Genomic DNA, 24,205 nt, shown 5'->3' on the forward strand with positions numbered 1-24,205 from the left:
GCTTGCCACAGAAATCAGTGTATTGTCCTGCAGTTGTGATGTCACTTTGTTAAATAATTTTCCACTACTGACAACCCAAGTACAGTATCCAAACAAGAGCATTAGCCCAGAACTCTGACATTTATGAAGACATAAGAAGCATTTTTGAGCAAGCAGGCACCAAAAAAGTTTTTTCCAGATTGATAAAGAACTGCAAATCAACTTGCAAAGAAAGTCTCACAGGTTAGTGAAAATTAGGAGCAAATCCCATAATAGGAGACAGAAATCTCGTACTTTCCAAGTCCATACCCCCGATACCTTCATCTTTTTCAGTAGCAAAAATTAATTCCTTTCCAGCTCTCCAATGTTATTATATGAACCAAAACTCCTGTGTTTAAATTTTTTTTTACTTATTAGCCTTTCGATCGGCAGTCATTGGCCAAGGTGTAAAGCAATCTCACTCCACCACTTCAGCTGACTTCAGAGTTCAGTCTCTCAAGAAGACACAGTAAAATAATCCACAGTCAGCAGAAAGCAAACATCTAACAGTATCTAACAATAGATAAAACACTAATTCTGTAACCCCACTTATGAAGCAACACAACTCCCTGACTCTCATTGCTCAACTGATTTTTTGGTTTCATAAAGATAAATATTTTCCTTCTTCAGTGTCAGCCCCAAATTGGTGGTCTTAAGTATTTCTATTCCAAGCAAAGAACAATTAGATGGAATTTCATTTTGCTGCAATTGAAACATCTTGCAAGTGTAAAGATATTTACACAATGTAAGGCTTAAAACTAAACAAACCTATCCTCGCCCATACACAGAATGGGTAGACATGTTTCTTCTGGCCTTTAAAATAATACACATTCATCTCTGAGAACAAATCTGATTGTCTCAGGACATTTGCCTCAACGGATATTCTCAGGCTATTCTCTCTTCCTTTCCCCCTACACACTCCCTTTTTTTAAACATAATTATAGGAACATTTTCCAGCTTTCAGACTACATGTATAAACAAAGCTGTGACCACTTGTGGCTATTAAAAATTCCACAGAAGTTTTTGTAGGAGGACATCCTCCTGAATAGATTTATTTCACAGTGCAAAACCAAACTATATCTGCATTAAATGCAATCAGTAAAATTAGCTGGATTTAGTTGCTTCCTTCTTTTAACTACCTTACTGCACTAATCTTTGCTATTTAGTCACTGATGAACATGTTCTAGCATAGGAGTGATCACACTGCCATTAAGAGGGGAAATAATCCTGTACACAATATCCTTTGACATACAAAAAATTACCAGTCGGTGGTGTGAGGAATTTAGGACCAAATCCATGGCTTGCAGAGTTATTTTGAAAGTTTTCAGTCACGAGGGACACTGTGGCCAGAAAGCGCGTTAGTGGCCAAACCCAGAAGAGAACCTCAAACTCACATCCATCGTTCTCATTGTTTAGCTGCTGGAAATCACACCGTTACAAGATGTTCCTGAAAATATTTTTCACTCTAGGATAAGGAGATACTTTACAGGCAAGTTATAGTTAAGATATTGTCCTTTTGGACTTCTAATAATACGGGGGGGGGGGAAGCCTAACAATATTAATCCTATTACCACATGAAAATATGTTTTCAGAATTTAGAGGCAACAGTTTCCCTCTGACAACCCACTAAATCTGTAAGGGGTTTGTTTTGTTTTGTTTTTTTTTACTTCCACTGCAAGGTAGGTTTAATTACACCAGTGATTCACATTAATCTTTTTTTTTTTTGAAAGAACAAACAAAAGCATAAAAAATTGGAAATAGGAAATACGTTTTTATTCTATACAGAGGCAGCAGGGTAACTGCACTGCCAAGTGTGAAATCATTCCTTGTAAAAAACAAACAGTATTTATTATAATCCATAAGAATTACTTCAAATGAGGCAAGATTATGTTTTTGTCCTGGTCAGAAATAGCCATATATAATTTAATTAGCGTTAACATCCCTAGTCAAGCAGAAAGTAGGCAGTTCCAAAATTGTGCAAAATCAGGGTCCAGATAACACTGATTTGGAGGCGGGGGTGGGAGGGGAATCCAATCCACGCATTTCACCTGCCTCCCAAAAAACATTTTGTTTCAGCTGTCACACACACAAGGAGTGCTGCCTCGCCATGGTACCTGCAAATATGCTTCTGTCTATAAAGTACAAACCACAGTAAATGCAATTCTTGAACCTGACGGAACAGGAGTTTGCAGCAAATGACTGCAGCATATGTTTCTTTACAAACTGTGGACGTAGATAACATGAGCAACAACAGCTGTGAAGCGGAAGAAAAGAGTACAAAGGCTTTCCATAGCTCTCGCACGAGCTGCTAACCCTTGCTGCTAGCTATTAGTTGCCCTTCTTAATGGCACTGAAGCACAAATAGGTGCTTTAAAACAGCTTTCAGATCTTCACCTTGCTACATAGATATACCCACAGAAAGAACTGGAGAGACACCTACCTTACTTCTTAGTTCCTATTTACGCCATTGACACAGACATTTGCCATTTGAAAGCAGTATGTGTTTAAGTTAATGAGTATTTCTTTTTTACTGTCCATGCTCTGTTATTTTTATGAACAGGCAGTACTGAAGGCCATTAATTACATTTTATTTACCTCCTTTACATCTTATATTCAATAATGTATCTTATTTCATCATTTTGATGTATTTCCATTAGGAAGCCAAGTGCTTTGCAACAACAAAGTAAAAGAACCACCTTCAAGCAAATAAAGGAGCATCACTTGGGGAGAAAGAAGAAAAACCACACAGGGACCAGCTCTGAGCGAGATTTCACAGGTAGCGAGTTGGTACCAGCTCCTGTATGTTCTGCATCACTTTGCCACTTGCTGCTCCTGGATATACGATCCTGCCTGGATCCCATTTTTTCTGGGTTTGTTTTTTGCCAGTTTAGCAGGCCAAATGGTTTCACTGGGGACCACAGAATTGCCCAAGTCAACACAACAGGTGCAGCAGAAACCCCTGGCAGCAGGGAGGTACAGGGGACAGCAACCTCCTCAACATCAGCCAGCCCTAAAACCAGCTTAGCTCAGCCCCAAAACCCCACCCTTACAAGCTGTATTCTCTAAATCCTAAAAGTAGTTCAACCTGATATTAAAAATAGATAAGCATGGATTTCCTTTTAGGAGCATTTTTCTTTTGAAGTTGCTCTACTCTTGCTTCAAGATCAGAAAACGCTTCTAGGCCAACTTTTCTTCCTAAAATATGTAAATACAAATTACTGAATATGAAAAGAAAGCTGAGTTTAACTTAACATTCTAAGTCTCTTACCCAAATACATTAATACTCGCATTAATAATATAAAGTGTTAAAATATGCATGGCCATGCATATTTAAGAAGTGCAGAAAAAATTTATGCTAGTTAACGTGGAAATTATAAAGGGAGATGTTGGCCACGCTGTAGTGGTATGTGTTTTGGAGAGGGTTATGAACAGATTAGCACAGATACAGGAAATACTATCCAAGATAACATGCGCCTTCATTAGCATCAATTACCAATTACTGTTCAAGAAATCTGGTGAATCACCATTCTGATTACAGTGTTATAGCTATACACTGTCACTTATACTATCATCTTAACATTATAGTCCTTTTTCAACAGGGAAAACAGTAACATCGAAGTAATGTGGGACAAATGTAGTACTTCGCAGTGCCAAGCACCATAAGTAAAAATGCACAGTCTTGCATTGTCTTGCTGTTTTAGGAACAGTGGTGCATTTATATTGCCTTAAAATTTTCTTACTTGGCTTTCAGTTTTTTAACAAAATGACTGCATCTGATTTCTTTCTCCCACAGTAAATAATGGGGAGGGGTGATCAGAATCAGCTTTGTGTAGTAACACCACCAGTGTAAATACAGATACCCTTCCAAAAATAAGAGGCCTCAAGCCTTTTCTTTACACTGCATCAGATCAACAAAACACTGTCAAACAGAATCAAAGTATTTCCCCCCGCCCCCAACACGTATGCTGCAAGGCAGAGTCTCAGAGATAAATAATTTTGGGAGAACTCAATAATAATTTTCTCCCTATGGAGCACTCATATGTGCAGAGCTGGAGAAACAAATAGCTAGGTTACTTAGTGCTACAGCTGAAATCAAATTTTCTCTGATGTTTGCATTTGAAAGCCTTTGCTTATATTACATTACAGTAAGCATTAACACAAAATTTAGTCTTTATAGAGTAAAAGTCTGCAAATTCTGAATTTCTTTTGTTCACTTTCATAGCAAGATCCAGGTCACAAGAAATTTTAGCACCCCAGAGTGAGAGAATGATCCAGCAATAATGCCAGGAGAGACTATGGGTCTCTCCTGGCATTATTGCTGATAGCAAATAATGTATCCACCTGCAATGCAGAACAACAGCCAATTTTTAAGTGGGAGTCTTGGAAAGGAAATCAGGGTTCCCCCTCAGCATTATTTAGGAGGTGAAAGGAACAGATCACCATGCCAAGTATGCACAGCATAGCTAAGCGACACATTAAAGATATCACGTATTTAATTGAAACCCTTCATTCATTCCAGTGCAAAGGGCGGGCAGCAAAAGAGCAGTGGATTTTGCTTGCCTGCAGCAGGAAAAGAAAATTCTGAAATTAAAAAGCGTAGATGGAATAGCTTTCCAAGAGTAAGATCTTTTAAGCTATAGAATAGAAGCAGCATGTACCTTTTAACTTGGGGCATTTATGATTTTGCCCAATAAAAGTGTAGTGTATTACTACACAGAATTATACAAAGAATGGGATGGAAAGGGACTGGATGGTCCCATGACCAATTTCTACGACAGCGCAGTTCACTTCTGATTGAGCCAAGCATACAGGCAATGCTGACAGTAATTAAAAACACTTTAAACAACTGCAAGATGACAAAACTTCAGGTAAGCAAGCTTTAACAGATTTCCACTAAGTCTTCAGCAGACTGACATTATGCTATATAATATGAAGACATTATCTAGTTCAAATGCAGATCAGAAAATTGGCAAAGCATATCCACCTTTGTGAGTTATACTACATTCCCTTTTCATGTAAAATGGGAAATGGTTAGCACTGGACTACCTCCAGTCCATCAACCACCACCACAGTCGCTCTCCCCTAAGGGAACAAAAGTGGTCCTGTACGTACTCTTCAGCTGACCAGCATGGGAGAGTGATCAGCACAGACTGCTGATGGAAAATAGGTTCAACAAATGGAAGCCCATACAGACTGGGAAGCTGGATTGCTTGAACTACTGCTGCCACTCACCAGGATTTGGCTCTGTGTTCACTTCAGAGGGTTTGGGATGATTCCTAGCAACTCTGCAGAGTGTGAGGCAAAGTTTAAACTACTGACAGGAGAGCAAATCCCCTCTGTCGACACCTTTTCCTTGTCAACCAGGACAGGACTCTCCCTCTCTCCCAACAGTCCCAAGGAGTATGCGTGGATGAAAAGGAAAGCAGGGATACTCTATCTACTGCTGGCACACAACTCCCAGTGGTCCCTGTGAATGACTGGGCTAACCACAGATGACCTGCTGCCAACCTAGACTGCTTTCAGCTCCAGGATCCAAGCATCTTGGACCAAGGATGGGACAACTCCTTCTGAAAGTAGAGATCACTTCATTATCTCTTGGGTGAGGAAGAGGCAAACAAGAACACACTGATCCCTTCAGCTTTTGAAATGTTATGAGAAGGAAAAAAAAAAAAAAATTGTAGCAATGTGTTTCAGCTTTGCCCTTACAAAACGGCTGTGTTTCCCACAGCACCCCCAGTTACTGGGCAGAAGAAATGGTTGGTTGGCATGCACCTACATTTTTTCCTAGGATAGACCCTGGAAAAAAGACTTGAAAAGCAAACACACCAGAGTAGTAGCAGACATTCCTGTCAGATCCATTTCGAGTAGCAGCATGGAAAATTGACAGGAATGTCGCTGAGCAGCTGCAGGGGGGTCCCAGAGCCTGTGGAGCCTGGTCCCTGCGGCCACCCGCCAGCAATACCCTCGAATCCTGCTCAAGATTCAGGCACAGCTCATCAGACCTACCGTGTTCCCAGCAAAACATTTGGGGCTTAGACAGTCCTTCTGTCACAAATTTCCAATAACATCCACTCTTGGCAATAAGGGAGCTGCTCGCTGTACTTCACTCATTAGTGAAGAGCATCAGCCAGTTACTTAAGATTGCTGGCTGTTTCTAAAGCACACAAATCCAATTTTCAGAAAAAGCAAGGCAAAGTTCATCTTTCCCCTTCCCCCATCCCTGCCTGACACAGCTCTGGAGTTAGATTTCAGAAGCAGTATTTATTGCAGCAGCTTTCTATTTATTCATTTTCCAAGATCAGTTGCACACTGAAGGAGATTGAGCAACTGCTGGATTTGAAAGCAATCTTCATTCTCTGAAGAATGTCTCCAAAAGGCAGCTACAGAGTGCCATACAGGACTGCTCACCTATCAAATAACTGCTCAGGTAGCACTTACCTTCCCCCAAAACAAGACAAATTCCAGGATGCACAACATTGTGCACAATGTGATGCCTGATGCTGTGTACGCCTTCAACGTTCCTGCAGTCTCCTCCAAAAAAGTAACCCTGATACCTGCTATAGAAACCGTTGAGCTGCAGTACTGGGAGAGGAACACACTATAGGTAATACAATATTTTGCTTCTTGGCCATCTCTAGGCTTGAATTGCTCTAGCTTCTTGCTATTACTTCAACAGGCCCACTGGCCACGTGCCCTGTAGCCTGAGAGGGCACTAGGAGAGGTCACAAATTTATTCATAGATTTGTTAGTGAAGGAATAATAAGGCTTAGTTTAAGACTGTAAAGCATTTTCAGATTCCTCAGAAAAGAGTATATTTAGCTTTTGTGAATTGTTGGTTGCCATCACACCATGAAACAATTAGCTTGACAGGTCCCTAATCCACATATAAAAGAACTTCTTATCCGGTCCACTGATAAGTTTGCTGGATGGATCCACTTACCGTAAGGTCAAACCCCTGGTCTCCCATTCTTTGCTTGGCAAAAGACCATCGGCAGTTCATACCAAATCTGGCTCACCACACTTCCAAAATAGAGCACATTCAGCATATGCTTGAATCCTTGTAAGTGCAGACATAAGTTCTATGTTACAAAAAGAAAGATTTTTCATACTCCAAGGAGACCTTCTGGCATTCTGATCAAAAACTCATTTGAATAAATACATTCTTCCTATTTAAACTTTCCCTAACAGTTTCAGCCAGATCTGCTAAAATATTACATTTCCATTTCTAAGCTGTTTTTTCTGCCTGATATTGGCAAAATCACTGCATTCCTTCCAGAGATCAGTGAAAAATAATCTGAACAGATAATCTTTTCTACTTTATTTTTAAATAATTTAATCATTTTTTCTCGGCTAAATACTTAACAAGAAAAAAAAAGATATCCCTACAACAACTTCAAAGATCTAAGCAAGTTAGTTTTATTACTCCTGATGTCTCTGACTTAACAGCATATAAAATTCAGCATTTTCCCTGAAAACGAAGAGAGATTTAAAAACTTTAAGCAACTAACTCTCATTCAACCCTCAACCTCTTTTTAAATCCACCAGCTCCTGCTGCTCCTATTAATAAACATTCTTTCCCAGATTTCCACTTCATCCTGTCATGCTCAAATAGGAAACATTTTTGTTGACTGGGAAACAATTGAGTGGGACCAAATGCTTTAGTTCTGCTACCCCTCAACATGACACAAAAGGTAACAAAATAAAAGATATCACTTCCTAAATGAGTAAAACCTACAGCAAATCATGATTTTTTACCTGCAGATACCAGCTTCATAGACAATATGGTTATATGTAGCCTCTGCTAAGCACCTTTCCAAAGAGGTAGTCTCTTCTTCAGAGCAGTGCTCTACCTGACATGAGCTTCACTATACAAACTTTGTATAAGGCTGAAAAAAATCTGACTCATATTAACATACTTGCAATCATCCTAAATTTGCCTTAGGGCAACCAGAAATACCACGTTGTAACTTCTTCAGTCTGTAGCAACAGTCTCTGCAACTCTGCCGACACAGCTCATGCAATAAGTAGTGAGGAAACTTGTTAACGCAGTTTAGAGATTCTTTCGTATTTCACAAACACGGACAATACAGCAGTGATTACAAAACACCTGGAGAATACCATTCACAGATAAACTCTTCATTGTTTTAAGTATTTCTTGACCACTGAGAAAAGTGGTTGGTAATAAAAGTGGTGGCACCAAGCTTTGTCACCAACAATCATCTAATCCTGACGGCATACACCTAGACAGGCAGCAGTCTACAGTCCACTTATACAAAAACTAGTTCTAAAAGATTCTTCAATTACAGCATCTGTCATACCATCTCTTCAATGTCTTAACAAATTGGACCTTAAAACTTTGTTGAAGTATTTGAAGCTTGACCAGAACACCTAAGTGCCATACCCACCTGAAGCTGCAGATGTTTAGCCAGTATCTCTAAATGTCCAGAAGCTAGTTCTGAAAAGTTACATTTTGATCCTTTAAAGAAAAAAGGTCAACAAAAATCACTGTTATACAAGTTTTTATTCAGGCTGTTAGATTCCATTAGATCTGACTGCAAGTATTTTATCATGAAAGTTTACAACTGTTAAGACGAATAGAAGCATCTAATTTTTCTTTTTCCTGAATTCTTCCACAGTTGTACCTTAAAAAAATGTCTTAATGTCAAAGAACCTCAAAGCATAATTAATTACAAACTAACTATCAATGGAAGTCTAGCCATCCTGCATTATCCTAGCTAAGAACTTATGAAAATAAAATCTTATCATAAATTTTCCATTTTAAATGCCAGATTGGTCACTAATGAAATCTAAAAATATTTTCTACTGATTTAATGATGATGTACATGCTTTCACTAAATACTGCAGCATGCAACTTTGCATGGCACACATAAAGTGCTCATACTAAATAGATGACATAGTTTCCATAAGAATTAGTAGCAATGGAAAATGACAACTTATAGAGACCCACAGAATATAATCACGACTTTGTTCATTAATGCCTGCCACCACTGTTAACTCTATTCCAGAAAGTCTCAAGAGGAAGCTACATATAGTAGCAGAAGCTGATGAACTTCCAGCTGCAAGGGGGTGGGAGGGAAAGGAAGCAGACTGATTAGTTGAATAGATTTATTGTATGCACATATTCTATGTTAAAACCCTGTATCTACTATAACATAAATTTTTTTGAGTTGTTTGACTGTTCACAATTCAAATACAGGAAAATGCTATCAGGCTAACATGTGTTTGTTCAGTAGGAAACCCTTTCTTCAAAATGTAAAATGAGGTAGTGAAAAGCCAAAACTTTGCTAGAATTGTCATACTATTATTTCTCAAATGTGAGAAGGACCTTTTGATGTTCTCCCATCACATTGAAAAATCATCTCTTAAGTCCATATGAGCTCCAGAGAAAAATACAATGCAGTAACAGCTGAAATGCAGTGTTCTCTCAAAGATGGAAGACATTATCATACTACTTTCTTCAATTTAGCTAGGAGATTTTATTCTCAAGCCACGAATATTTTCTGAATTTTCCTTTTAATATATCACGAATACAGCCAAAGCATCTTAAAACAAATCTGTAAGCAAAGTTTCTTATTCTAGTTGCTCTATTTTAATGGTCTGACATTGGCGGAGTCTCCATACAACCAATTTTGCAAAATGCACTGTAAGTTGACCTGCACTTCAAGAAGACAATTAAACTGAAAGAGATTCCTTTAGGCTCTTCACAATTCAAATAAAGATCATAACCCTTAAAAATTGGAAAAGAATTTTAACTACCATTCTTGCAAAACGAGGATAAAATGAAGTAGTACTTCTTATTAATCACTGCAATGTCAAAAAAAAAAAAAAAGAGGGAAAGCAAGTTATTTGCCTTGTATTAATTTATAATATTGTATTAAAAAAGAAGCCAAAATAAAAAGAAGATAAAAAACAACAGTGTTTGGGAGAGGAAACAATCTTACCAAAGCCCGAACATAGGTACACAATATACATCACCCAATGCAGTAATAGAGCAAAATAAGTGTCATCATTTGCTTAAACAGAAGAAACACATGCCAATTTACAAAAAAAAAAAAAAATTTGGTTGCAGGTTTACAAAATACACTGACAGTGAATTAATTCAGTCACCATGCAAATAGTATCAACTGTTATTGTCACAGACTGCAGCAGTCCTGCCACTGAAACAAAACCTCCTCATTCTTACAATTAGCATTGGTGACCATGTTCAAGAACTCCAAAAATGATTACATTTTACATTGCTATATGGACATCATAGATATTTTTGCATTGTAATTGATTTGTGTTCAAAGCACACTGTTTTGTCCCCATTTCACTTCCACTTTGAAGTCACAGATCAGCTCCTACTAGCTCAGGAAGGAAAATAAATTGTTGTTGCTGTTATGTTCTAGCACTGTGGGGCAAAATGCCAGGCTGTCCGGCAGCCAACAGACTGACCACAAATCTCTCTCCTTTTTTCTTTTTTTCTCCCTCTTTTTTTTTTTCCTCCCCCCTCCCCCCCCCCCCCCCCCAATAAAAGAATTAATACCAACAACCAATTAAGGCCCATGCAAAGGAATGTATTAATACTGTCCAGGATTATGCTCACCACAGTAGTTATGTTTTAAAATGCCTTTCACTGCCACTAGTAATGGAAATAACTTACAGTATTTCAAGCTAGCTCTTCCAGTCAATTAGGACTTATAATTTGTGTACTATTGTTACTAAATTTATTAAATTAGACTAGCATAATTACAAACTGATTGAGTAATGACATCCTAAATTAAAGTCTCGGAGCAATAGTAAAAGTATTTTGAAATTCAGGTAGCCATTTGATGGACTCCATCGGCAAGTTAAGTTTGGAAGGAAGATTTGGACAGGAAGCAGATACCTAAAGGACAGTGCATTTCTACACTGGCATCACTAGTCTCAAGTAACTAAGAAACAGGATGGCTGGCTACAACTATAAAGAAACTTGAGAAATATGACCTTTTTAACAAGGAAAAAAAACAAACTGTGTTGAAAGAAAAAAGGATGCATTTGATCAAGTATTCTCACCATTCCATATACCTGCTGTATTGCTCACTTATCTTGTTTAATCTCAATCCAAGGCATTGTCTACAGAGTTGGAAGCACCAAATATACCAAAGGTAAACCAAACTCTACAGAAAAATATTAAGCTTCTCCCCTCCTTACATACTTAGGCTCTGTAAAACAAAGACTAGCGAAACACAGCATAAATTAAATTAGTAGAATCAAAACTGTTTGATATACTCCACATTGTAGCATTACACATTGTACCAATACTTTAAAGAGAGTAAAGAATTTTGTTTTATCGAAAACCTTGTACTATGAATGAGAAACTGGTATCTTCTTCTATAAGCAATCTAGAAGAACGGCCACCTTCCCACTCCAATCAGCTAACTTCATTTCTGTTTAAAAAATGAACCAAGAACTCCTAGATGACTTAAAGTCTACAGCAAAATCTGAAGGCGTTTAAGTATTTCAGGATGGGATTTATAGCAGAGTTCTGAAATGGATACTCCTAGTTCCTGTTGCTTTTACTGGAATATTTTTATAGAGAGTCACTTTTTTCCCACCCTACCCTTTTCCTTTACTGAATTTCCACACAATAACTTAGATTCGACCATCACCGGACATCTGAACAACAGTAAAAAAAAGTTACAGCTGGATCCTGTATTAGTCCCAGCTGCACAGGATCTTTGGCTGCCTTCAGAAAACAAGAGAGCCAATAGGAAAACAGTAGGAGAACTTCTTTTAGCAGCTTACCTTTGAATAAATTGTTTTTCCATACGCTACTATAACAAACTATTTTACTACTCAATGCAAACTGAAGTTATTCTTCCTATTTTTCACCCCTTTTCTAAAAAAATAAAAATAAAAAACATTCCTTCTTCAAAAACCTTTACTACAAAATGTCAGAAAATAATCATCTCCATATGGTCTTTCAAGTCTAACATACCACAATGGATATATCTGCCAAGTCCACCCACCCACAGGCTCCATAAACTTTAGAGTATTATTTGTATTTAATTTGGATTACCAATTTCACCCAACCTTTCCCCTTCATAACGTTACTTTTTCAGGCTTACAACACAGGCAGACGATACAAAAGGAAAATAAGTTTTCAGCAAAATAAGAACAATAATATAACATATACTCTCTTTACTTTGGATATCAGTGAATTCACAGCGAAGAACTTAAACTAGTCGTCTTTTTATGTTTGCTCTTATAAAATATCACCTAATCTTTTAAAACATTCATGTGATACTATGTCATTTATTGGTACAAGACCAAGACTAAACACTGCAGTCCTTCCAACTTACATTGCACAAAATGAGAGTGAAGAGAGTTACATGTATTTTGATTTAAAAAAAAAAAAAAAAAAAATCACTGGGGGGTGGGGAAGCTTCCTCTCAGATATTTAAAAGAAGAAAGTTACTATATTTAATGCACAAAAATCCACTTCCTATAGCCAAAAAAATAATCAACACCATATGCTCCATTTATCTGTCCTACAGCAAACTGAAATGCCACAAGCTGCCTAGAAAGGTTGACCCCATGTAATAAATAGGAGATAGGCTTGAGACCCAGTTTGAGATTCCCAGATTACAGAATTAATCAGCAACACCTACACGAAGAACAAACTAGTCACATACCTGAACTCTTTTAGTCTCTCCTTTCTGTGACTGCAAACGTTTTCATAGACACAACAGTCATTTCTCTAAACTTTGCCTCTGACTAACCGTGGCTACCAGTTTCAACTTCCACTTAGGAAACAGTTTCTGTACAAACTGCAATTCAGGAATAGCAGCACAAATTATAAGAGATGGTCGGAAAACAAGCACAGATATTCTCCTTGTCCCCCGATGAATGTTGGATGCTGTTTAAAAATGTTGCGAGTACATGATATGATAATTTTAATAACTAAAAGGGTGGTACAGTAGGTCAAAGCTGACTTGCCAAAGAGCAAGTTAAATAATAATAAAGTTCTATAAAATAAAAAAGTTACTTTTGAGACTATAAACATATACTTCCATAATACAGACTACCTATTTAGGCATTTACGTGACAGATACCACATGCAAAATGAGTTTTCCCCAATTAGTATATACTGGGGTTACAAAATGCAAGACTAAACCAAGGATTACTTCAACCTGATAGAGGCTCTTGAAGATATACTCCTGAAATATTAAGTGTTTGTTTTGGGTGGGTCCCAAGCAGAACCCTTTCACTTGAAAGAAAAAAGAAAAGAAAAAATAAATTAAAAAAATTAGAACCAAAAATAAGAAAAAAGTAAAGGGAGAACCACAAAACAATATATAGACGCACATGCACCTACCCCACACAATAAAGTCCATAGATCTATTACAATTGATCATCAGCCTGCACGGTTTGTACACAGCAGCTCCTGTGTGGGCAATCAGAAACAGCTGAGCGTTTTATATGTACAAGAAAGGGGTCAGGTCCATTCGGTCTTCTCAGGAGAAGAGAACAAGCCCCTGGCCTGTACATGTCAGGAGTTTCATGGTCAGAGAATGCATTTAACTTGCAAGGTTCTTCCCAAGGAATGGAGTTTCTCCGTAACAGAGCCACCATCTCTTCTTGCAGCTACTTGGTTTAACCTCAACTTCCTTGGAAAACTTTCCTCCACATCCCCTGGCTGGCCAGTTATGAGATACTGAAACAAAAACACACAGCAGCTTTACAAATTCAAAAATTGCATTTGCAAGTGGTCAAAGTTGTACTCAGAGTACACAGCCTGGTGGGAAAATTGCTCCTCGGTGTATTAGAATGACTAGGCAGGAAGTTCATTAGTCCAAACTTACATGAGCAAGAAAGAAAAAAAAAAAAAAACATATTTGGAATCTGACTACTGAATATAAGAAATACTACTTCAAGCGACAATAATTCCTTATTTTATAATATCCAATGCAATTACGAATGTCCCTTTTGACAATCCCCCCTCTCTCGTAGTAAGGCAAGAGGATCTGTTTATGTCAGAGTTTGACCCTACAGACAACACTGCTTATGAGCTAAAGAAGGATCTTAAGGAACATGATATCTACAGTACATGAAAGCAAAAATGTAACAGCAAATAAAGACTCTTGAATACTTGGAATTAAACAAGAAAACAACATTAATGGTATTTTGCAATATGAATCAGATAGTAAAAAAAAAACCCACACCAAACCCACATCTCCATGCTAGAAGTTACACTGACTATTAATGAGGTGGCTGTATAAAAACATAGAGGTGACTCATTAAATGATTACATCTCGCAGTTCCTCTTAGAGAAAACAGTAAGAGGCAGTTCCCCTACTTGCACATGCCAATTTTTTCAGCCTTTTTTTGTGCATGCATGTGTGTGAGAACGAGAGTGATCACAAGAGAGATTGGGCACATTTCTTTTCCTACCCACCAACTGCTTATGCCAAAGTACACCTAGTATAGCACTCAATTTCAATCTAATTTGACTGAGGAGTAGATATTCCTACAAGCTGTGAGAGAACCAGTAGCTGGGTAGAAGAGACCCTAAAATTAATTCCCACAGTTATTGTTCAGCCTCTTCCATACCCTGAGAGTCAGCAGACTTGCATTTCATCATTTTCACACAGCTTTTTTTGTTTTGTTAAGAAACTCAAGGTATGTCATCTAAAAATCAACAACAGTTTCTCCTTTTGTATTAAGGACCAGCATCTGCAAAACAGCAGCAGCTCCTCAAAATCCAACTGAGCCCTTGGACATGGTAACAAAAGCCAGAATTGAAATCAGATTCATCTTTCACAAATGAATTGATCTTCAATTCTTGTTGAAGAATTTTCTTATGGAATTCAGAATTATTAGTTAATAGTCTTGCAGTAAAATCTATCCTTGTTGGTACAATTTCCATTGGGTTGCTAAATAATAGTATCAGTTCCACAGTTCTTCCACATACCTGGCATAAAGTAACTATTTCTTTTTATAATAAACAGAACATCTGAAAATGAGGCTAATTAGTAAAACCACGCCAAGAAGCCCAACCTGTTGAAAAATTAGATCAAAAATCTTCAGTACTCCATATCTTAGATGAGATTCTGATTCAGATTTCACAAGTTTCCAGCATGTAACTCTTCCTGTTAACTCCATGAGATCCTACTGATTTTGTCAAATACTTTTTTCCTAGGAAATACTAGATAATGTTTGTGTTTGCCTTTTAACATGTCAACTTTTATTGGAAAATCTACCCACTTATATCGTACCTATGTATAAGCAGATATCAGAACTTCAATGAAATTGTGGAAGCAGCTATGTATCACTTTATTTGGTAATACAAAGTTTTATTGAAGGAAAATAATGGGTTTAAAGAACCTCAGAAAGTAATGAAATAAATGTGACACAGATGTTCACAAAAAAAAGAAAGAAAAAAAGAACAAGAATGTTTTTACTTCATAGCAACCAAATAGGTCAAGCCATTTCCTTCTTCAGGCAAATCTCAGAGGACCACAAAACACATGGTTTTCTAGTGGATTTTGTGTGTCTATCCCACTAAGAGGAAACACTGCTGTCCAAAAAATTCTCAATACTAAGTTTTCCCATGAAATTGTTGGAATTAAAAGAAGGAAGTCATATGCAATTAAAAACAATTTGCTAGATGTTAAAGTTATACAAATGGCATAATTAAATACACTTTTACTACCTAAGTCACATACCTTTCCTACACAACATACTGCTTTAAAAGAATGCACAGTGAAGAAGTCAAAAATGCCAATGTTATGGTTGTTCACATATTTTTTCCTTTGCTTCTGTAAATCTTAAAGTGAAATATCATGTGTTCTTCACTTCCATGGGATTCCTGCCTTACAGTTCTATAAGTTGACAGGTCTTTCTAATAAACCAGCTGCTAAGTACTTATTTTTATCCTCTGTGAATGAAGCACATGGTCAATGTGTCCAAACTCTTCACTAAAGTAAGTGCAATCCTTCCGTACGCGCTTAAGTACTCATGAACTACAGGGAGACAAAGTGAAGCAGACATCATTAACTATCACTTTACTTTAAAAAGGAGGAAAAAATTCATATAGATTCATTCAATCATCACAAAACACTACCCTACATGCTGGCTAGTCCCATGCAGAAGTCTACAGACAATGTCACGTGTGATCCCACAACCAGATTAAATCTATTTATGTGTTCAAACAGGAAAGTTAATAATGCATAGGAGAACATAACTTATTTCATAACTTTGAGATTGCAAAAGTGTTCCAATACTTTTGCATTGCCCTTTTACTGCCATTTTTATTACAACTTTTCTATAGACTATTTTTTAAGAAAAAATTAATTATAACATCTAACTTTTTACTTGTCAATAACCACTGGGGATGTCAGCATGCATCCACAGACATCAAAAAAAGGCAGTGGGTGGAAACAACATTAAGAGCTCTGTTTTAGACTCATTAAGCTTAAGATGACAATTACGCAATATTAAGATGTCAAACAAGCCAACATTTTAGCTGGGACAGATGGTGCTGGATCCAGAGCACACAGTATATGCCGTGAGTCATCAGTTTAAATACGATAGTTCAATTTTTATTTGCAAATTTGATTATCCAGAAACAAAATATAGAGAGGAAGAGAGCATTAAACCAAGCAAGGGTCCTGCAAATCTTCACAAGTTGCAAGCAGAAAGATCATCTTCCAAATGAAAAAGCCATTAACAACATAGGAGGGGAATGAGGAGAGAACAGTCAAAGAAGCCAAAACAGAGCAAGAATTCAAAAAGAAAAGTATAGTAAACAGTACTAGAGGCAGCTGGCAGGACAAAGAGGAGGAAGGGAATGTACCGAGTACAAGGGGTCAGGACAAGTGTGGAAAGGACCTAGGATGAACCTGGAGGAGATACTCTTCAGACAGTGACTGCAAACAGCTCATTCAATGACTTTCAACATGAAAAGGAGATGGGGTGGTAGTTCAAAAAGTAAATGGGGCCAAAGATGGGGTGTAAAAAGAAACAGACTAAAGCATGTTTGCATTGGGAGGGAAAGGAAGCGAGCAAAAGATAGCAGCAGATAAGATGGAGCTACAGTATAAGCGAAACAGTTTAAAGCTTTTGAAACCTTTCTGTTGTACTAGGAAAGGAGAGACTTATAGGACAAAAAGATGGCAATCAGAAGAAACCGGAGGAAAGCCACGACGTATTTAATTCATTTTCCCTTGAAAAAGTGTTCAAAAACCTATAAAGAAGGGGAGGCAATAAATATGATGAGATTGAGAAATTCAATGTGAACTGCAGAATATATCTTGGAAATCAGTGCGTTGCCTCAAGATCTGCAGCCCCTCAACTGGTAAAAGCTCTTATAACTCCAGTGATATTAAAAGACTGCAATATCCATTCAGTAACAGTAGCACATGGGGAGCCCACTTTCACATGGCTATTACTATGATTCCCAGACATTGTTCTGCAAAGTACACTCTGTTCCTATAAGTAAATCCTACAGCTTTCTTTTGTAGATGTAGCAGTACACACCGCTGCTATGTTATAGGTGTACTGTTCCACTAAATCCATGGCATGCTTATATTGCTGAGCACAAGTCACCAAATACCCTTATATAACAATACATCAAGTTTGGCAACCGACAACCTCTGGAAATTTTATCAGCAAAAATTTCATGTTTTCTTCCAAGTCACAGCTAAAAATATTAAACATTAGGCTAAGAAAAAACTTAAAGTGTTACTGCAATTAACAAGCCCATTTTCTGATACCACCAGAAATAACTAATATTTACAGCATAATTACTGATATTTTACTATGGCATTTTTTATTACAGTGATAACAGATTAAATGTGGTTTGGGGCTAAAAGTTAAGATACTACTGAGCTGACAGGTAATCTGTACAAATGTGAGATTAGTTTAGCGTGAAGAAATATATATTTATTTATTAAAAAGAGACTTAGCTTGAAGCTCTGCTGGCTGATAGAAGTCATATTTATGTCATTTAGTTTTTTGCATTCTACCTCTGTATCTGCTATTTTTCTCTCCCTAGAATCAATCTGGGCAGTTAGTCTAACACTCGGGTGCATTTTTATATTCTTGGCATTTCCCTAGAGTGCTATTCAAAACTACAAGCCCTCCTCTAAAGAACTTCTGGGACAACTTTTTAAAACTACTGGTACAAGTTATCCACTTTGATGAGTAGGGAATGAAACATATTTAACATTCTTCTGTGTTAAAATACATTTCTTATTTTATGAGTTTCTTTTATTTTAAACAAAACATGCAAATTTAGTCTTAAATGCAGAGCAAATGTCTATAACCACACGGAGGCCACATAGACTCTTCTATCTTTAATGCCTACCTTTGAAAGATACTACAATGTGAAAAGAACAGAAGAGATCAGGCTGCTTGTGTCTAAAAGTGATATGTATGTATATATTTTTAATCAATTTTAAAACAATTCTAAAACATTTTTCTAAGAAAAATCTGTGGGGTTTGTTACATTTAACAGCTTTTACCTATAAATAGGTAACTGCTTTGCCCTGCAGAAGAACAGAAGTCATCTTGCTAAATCTGGTTTGGCAGCAAATCCATTCTTCTGAGTCCTCTGAGAGACTATCTGGTCTCTCAGTCTAGTTCCTCATGAACGGCTGTCTACATAACAGAATCAATGTGCTACCTGGCACCATTGCTGGCAAGTACGGCCAACAACTAACAGAGCTTGGCAACTGAATTGCTCTCTCACCCTCCAAAAAAGCTTCAAAATTCAGAAATAAAGCACAGAGTTTGGGGAACAGTAGGGAAACCTCAATAACATAATTACTGCTATAATTTTGTCTACTTGTCAAGTAGAAGCAGGATTTTAACCTTTTGGCATGTCTGTTTAGAGCCCTTCGTAGAGACAGCTTAGAACATATTTACAGAAGTTGATAAGTGCTTGATCTTACAGTCTTTTCCAACAGGAATGGCACGGAGTTTAATTTGGGGGACTACGAAGCCGCTGCATAACTAGAATAAAATTCAGAAAAACTATTCTGTGCCTCCAGCACCAAGTGACCCACGCTGACTGTTTATATATTTCGACGTTATACAGAAGATCGCTTACTGTTTAGCGGTACGCAATCATACCACCTGCTGCCAACAGCACTATTCAATGTGAGGATCTCAGTTCACTGGTACCACCACCACGTAACACTAAGCACGTAAGAAAAGCCTCAGCCAAATCACAAAAGATGCGGTTTTAAACCAAGTGAGGAGACAGAGAAGGAGAAATTTCCTAGATTAAGTGAACCACAGAGATATTTTAATCAGAACACAAAAGAAGGTTGAAACAAACACCAACTGACTCGGATCATATCGCATCAATAATCCATGCACAGAGCCTCTGCTGAAATCAATGGGAGGCTTGTGCGTAAGTGGATTGTATAATATAAATGCATGCTCCTATTTAGGGCTCCACATACAAAAGAGAAAGCGGTACTAAGAACAATTCCCTTAATTAACATTTCTCTTCCATCGAGTGCTTCTAAAATAATAAATCCTAACTTCACATAGCTCTGTTTTCATTCACAGTTTTTAGCAGAGGTGGTAAAACAACTGACCCCATTTGACAAATAAGGGAACTGAAGCACAGGATGCAAATTAAACTGAAGAGCAGGGCAGCAGGCAGAACTGAACTGGGAATAGCAGCTTACCTTCTGAATCACAGTTTAATGTCCTAGATATTTAGATGCTTATCTAGCTCAAGTCTCTAATTAGGGTGATTCTGTGCAGTCCTCAAATAATTTTGCATACTTCCTAAAGTACCTGTGCACAGCGATATGCTTATCTCTATGAGTTTCCCACTCAATAATGTCAATTTTTTTTGAGGACTGCAAATGTCCTACAGAGGTTCAAAACACTGGACTGCCCTGGTCAGACTCCCCTGGTACCCCACCAGTCCCACCACTCAGTGGCACCAAAGGATTTTAAAACTGGCTGTCAAATCCACACTTTCCACATGCTTTCTATTGTTTAAAAAAAAGAAAAATTACTTTCAATTCAAAATACCAATTCATTAGCTGGAAATGACCTAACTAATCCTGGTGTTCCAAATTGACAGTGGTCCATAAGAAAAAGCCAGGCTGGATCTCTATTCAAGAAGAAAGAGCAACACTCACAAGAAGCCAGTGTAAAACGTCAAACACACCGATTGCAAAAAAAATTTCCACTCTCGTTACTCTACAATTTGTTGAAGCCAAGTAAGGAGGAACATAAACTATACTGTAATTTGACCCCCAAAAAGCAACATGTTTATTAATGTGATATGAAGTTATAAATAAAAGAATAGTTTCACTTGCATGCTAGCTGAAAATCTGACTTCACCCATAGAACCAGTCTTTAGCTAAATATAGACCGTCTCCTCCCGAGGTCCTGAGTATTCTTTCTCCCATTAAAATCCAACCTTGAAATGCTTAACACCTTATGAAAAATGGATTCAGCAATACATCCACTTTCTAGTTTACATCTTGCATGTGATTAAGTACTACATTACACAGGGTTAGTGCCAATAACAAGCATGTTCATTTCCCTTAACTACAAATGCAAGTCCATAATACTGCGAAAATAACATATTTTAAATCAAATGAGCTTTCTGCTCTTTCCAATTGCAGTGTTCAACTGTTCTGAATAATAACTTTTCAGGACTGGCTTGTTTTGCCTTTTGTTTTCCTTTTTCAGATTTTTTTTTTAAAGTTAAGTCTATCACTGACAAAATGAGCAGGTGAAGTGCCTGCTGAGAAATGGCCACATTTCCAGACGGCTGCTTGAAGAATTATCTTTCTGATTCATCACAGCTTTTTTTTTTCAAGTTGTCAAAACAAACACCACACCCACTTGATTTCCGAGTTCTGAGTAATTATATTTAGAATTACCAAGCACCGTGCAACTATTAATCATACAAGGTTTAGCCCTTACTTTACCTATTTAGAAATAAGCCAATGCATTCAAATGCAGTCTGTTTAGCATTTTATTTAAGAGATATCCTCATCACTTCATTCTGTACCACCACCACCAACACAGTCACAGAAAATATAGGGCAGCCCATTCAGTCAATCCCTCTGCCCCAAGGCAGGATCTGCTACTCCTCAGCCACCGCAGCCACCATTATCGCTGATGATACACAAGAACTAGTTATTTCGGGCAGCAGCTTTATACACGCACTCACAAAACACATTATAAATTAAAGGAGGAATGCGTGTTTCAAGTCTGCAGTGCCTTAAACTGGGACGGTGCGCAAGCCAGTCTACGAAAGATAAAAATTAAAAATAAAAGCTCCCCCAAGATGCGAGTCCGGATTTTCTAAAAGTAGTATCTGGCAACATTAACGCCGCTGCCTTTAGAAACAGTTCACCTTGTTTAAACTGGATGAACCACCCCGTGATTATCACCGAGCCTCCATTAAGATGACACACACAAACAGAGCCCTCGCAGAGCTTAATTATTCTTTTCACTGCTCGTACACTGCAAGACACATACTTTTTTCTTTTCTTTTCCCTTCCCTTCCCTTCCCCTCTCCCCGGCAGACGAGCAGCTGCACGCAGGGAGCGCAGCGATGTCACGGGGCTGTCACCGCGGCGGGGGGACGGGGACCCGCCGCCTGCCCTGCCGCCCCCTTTTGTGCCCGAACCCCGCCGAGCCGGCGCGAACTCGCGTCACCCCCACCCCCGCCTGACCCTTCCCGGGCGCGGGGGCGCCCGCCGCGGGGCACAGAGCCCCTATTGTGGCCGCCGGCGAAAGGGCCAGCCCCCGCCGCGACGCTCCCCTGCTCCCGGCCACCCGGGAGCTGCTCGGTACTCGCTGTTACAGTCGCTCCGCTCGGGCTGGCCCCTCAGCGCCCGGGGGGACGCCGGGCAGGACGGGGGCACAGCACCGGCGGGCAGCTCCGCCCGGAGGGGAAGGGCGCGGCGCGGAGGGGCCGCGGCGGCAGCAAATGTCACGGCCTCAGAGGCGGGCGAGCCGCGGCCCCCCCCGCTCTGGGAGCGGTGCGCCCCGGCCGCGAGCGCGCCTTCCTCACGCCCGTGGCGGCCAGGTGAGGGGCCGCGTCCCCCCGCGCCGCCCCCGCACAAGACCCGCCGCTCACCGCCACCACCTCCGCCGCCCTCTTCGTCCATGTTGGGGCCGCAGGCAGGGTGCTCCGCAACGGCCGCGGCTGTGGGAGGCCCGGGGCTCGCGCCACTCGCTCGGCGCCCCCTCCGCGGCGCTCGTCACTTCGCGGCCGCTTCTTCTCCTCCACCGCCGCCGCGCTCAGCCGCCGCGCTCCTCTGCCCCGTCCCTCTCCGCCCAGCCCTGCCTCAGCCCCGGCGGCAGCCACCGCCTCGGCCCAGCCGCCCGCCCCTCTCATGTGACCCGCGGAGGGGCGGAGGGGGGAAGGCAGGCCCGGCCGGCCCTGCGCCGCCAACCCCGCCGCCACAAGGTCCCCGGCCACCGCCGTGCTGCCTCCTCCCCTCAGGGGGCGGCAGCTCCCTGGCCGTACGCTGCGGCAGAGCGGGCCCGGAGCGGGGAGCCTCCCTCCCGCGTTCCCCCCTCTCTTTTTCGGTGTTCCCTCGCCGGCAGGTTTCGCGCGGCGCGGCCTGGCAGCGTTCAGGTCCCTAAAACGACTTCCCCGTGGGTTGTCAGGGACCGCTAGGGTGGGCACGGCGGGAAGGGGGCGAGGGCGGCGGTCGGGGAGCGGGAGGAGCCTGGCCTGCGGGACACCCGCTGGGGAGCAGCCTGAGGGCGAGGGCGGGAGGGGCTGAGGGGAGTCGTCGAGTCATTTGGGTTTCATGTCGGTTGGGGTTGTCTCTTGGGGTCTGCGGTAGCCAGAAAACGTCTGCAGAGCCGCCGACTCTTTTGGAGGGGTCTAAAGGGAGGGAAAAGAGCGGGAGATGACAGTAAGGCGAGGGCCAAGCTGGCCTGAAGCTGTATCGTGAAGGGGGACGAGGTGGGTTGAAGTCTCTGAAAAGGAGCCTGAGGCATATGATGTTTCTGCATGTTTTTTGCTGATTCTTGCTTGCTCTTTGTTCATGGGTCTGGTCCGGTGCTGGAGGGGTGCTGGATGCTTCCCCTGCCACAGGGGTCATGAAGAGCCTTGCGTATAAATGGGACTGTTCCCCATATATGTGGTGCGGGGTTTTGCGTTGGTGTGTGTTGTCTGTGTAGGTAACAGAAAGGATTTGCCTACTTGCTGCCCTAGGAGTCAAAGTATCTGTGGGATTTGTTAAGTCCTCGGTAAAGATCTTCAGTGAGATACCACAGGAGTCGGGATATCGGCAGCCTCCAAAGTCTGTAAAGGTAAGCAGAAGTGTGCTGGCACAGACCACCCTTCCTTCCTTCCTTCCTTCCTTCCTTCCTTCCTTGGCACCACCCCTCTTTATTTTTTTAAAACCTTTGGTGTCAAAATTTTACTCAGATAGGAAGCTGTGGGAGGAAAGGGTCAGCCAACAGGAAAATATCGTTTTTTTCATTTTCCTCTTGTAGGCTGGCATGGGACAGAGCACCGTCTAGGAAGCTGTGTCGGGAGCGCTCACCTCTTGACACCGCTGCTAATAGGTGGTTATTACAGACCATTCTGCTGAGAGCTGAGGTTTGGCTCTGACAGCTGCTCCGGCAATAAAGCGTTTTACCTCATCTAGAAATCATAAATATCACAAACCTTTAAAATACTCCTCTGTAGTTCATATTTTAAATTAAACATTGTTATAAGTTTAGTAAGTTAGTGTATAAAAAAGATATGATTACCTAAAACAGAAGCATTACCTTGGTAAGAGATTTATTTTGATATGCGTGTCTATAAAGGGCAATTACAGGATGGTTTTAAAATAAGTCTGAATGCAGATGAACTGACAGTGGGCTTTGAATATTTTTGCACACTGAGCAACCTGTTAATTTGCATTAGAGGGGAATCTGGTTCATGAGAAAAATTCTAATTTTATAACTGATCACAGATTGCTTTCATTTCATCTGTGTTGTTTTATACCTTTCTATAAAATATATTCCTTTCTTTTGTTGCTTTTGTTTGTCAGTATCATTTTTTTTCCTTCTTTCCTATATTTCAATATAACTTAATATACTTTTGCCGTAAGGAAAATTTTAGTGCAAAATAAAAGATAGCCCAATCACTAATTCTGATAGTGGAGATGAGTGAGCCATGGAGAACGGTCCTCCTACTACCAATTCA

General features: G+C 39.9%; 1 protein-coding gene and 1 long non-coding RNA gene across 4 annotated transcripts in view; one reads left to right on the top strand and one right to left on the bottom strand.

The window, feature by feature from the left end:
* CYTH3 (cytohesin 3) overlaps nucleotides 1-22,334 on the bottom strand; it is a 52,950-nt gene extending 30,616 nt beyond the window's left edge. The window contains exon 1 of one of the 2 annotated variants that reach the window (XM_076350644.1): nucleotides 22,130-22,334. In XM_076350644.1, the coding sequence (XP_076206759.1) occupies nucleotides 22,130-22,160 (31 nt within the window). In that variant the 5' untranslated portion in view covers nucleotides 22,161-22,334. Of the gene's footprint in view, nucleotides 1-6,958; nucleotides 7,015-22,129 lie in introns of those variants that run through there. The other variant, XM_076350645.1, reaches the window with a different exon arrangement.
* Nucleotides 22,335-22,441: 107 nt separating this feature from the next.
* Nucleotides 22,442-23,690, top strand: LOC143166530 (uncharacterized). Of its 2 annotated transcripts, none has more exons than XR_012996419.1 (3): nucleotides 22,442-22,676; nucleotides 23,222-23,319; nucleotides 23,506-23,690. It is a non-coding gene; the product is annotated as an uncharacterized LOC143166530 (long non-coding RNA). The 2 variants fall into 2 exon arrangements; XR_012996418.1 differs by having other exon boundaries at nucleotides 22,442-22,633.
* Nucleotides 23,691-24,205: the final 515 nt, after the last annotated feature.

This window comes from Aptenodytes patagonicus, chromosome 13, assembly GCF_965638725.1.
Source record: "Aptenodytes patagonicus chromosome 13, bAptPat1.pri.cur, whole genome shotgun sequence".
NCBI classification, from domain to species: domain Eukaryota; kingdom Metazoa; phylum Chordata; class Aves; order Sphenisciformes; family Spheniscidae; genus Aptenodytes; species Aptenodytes patagonicus.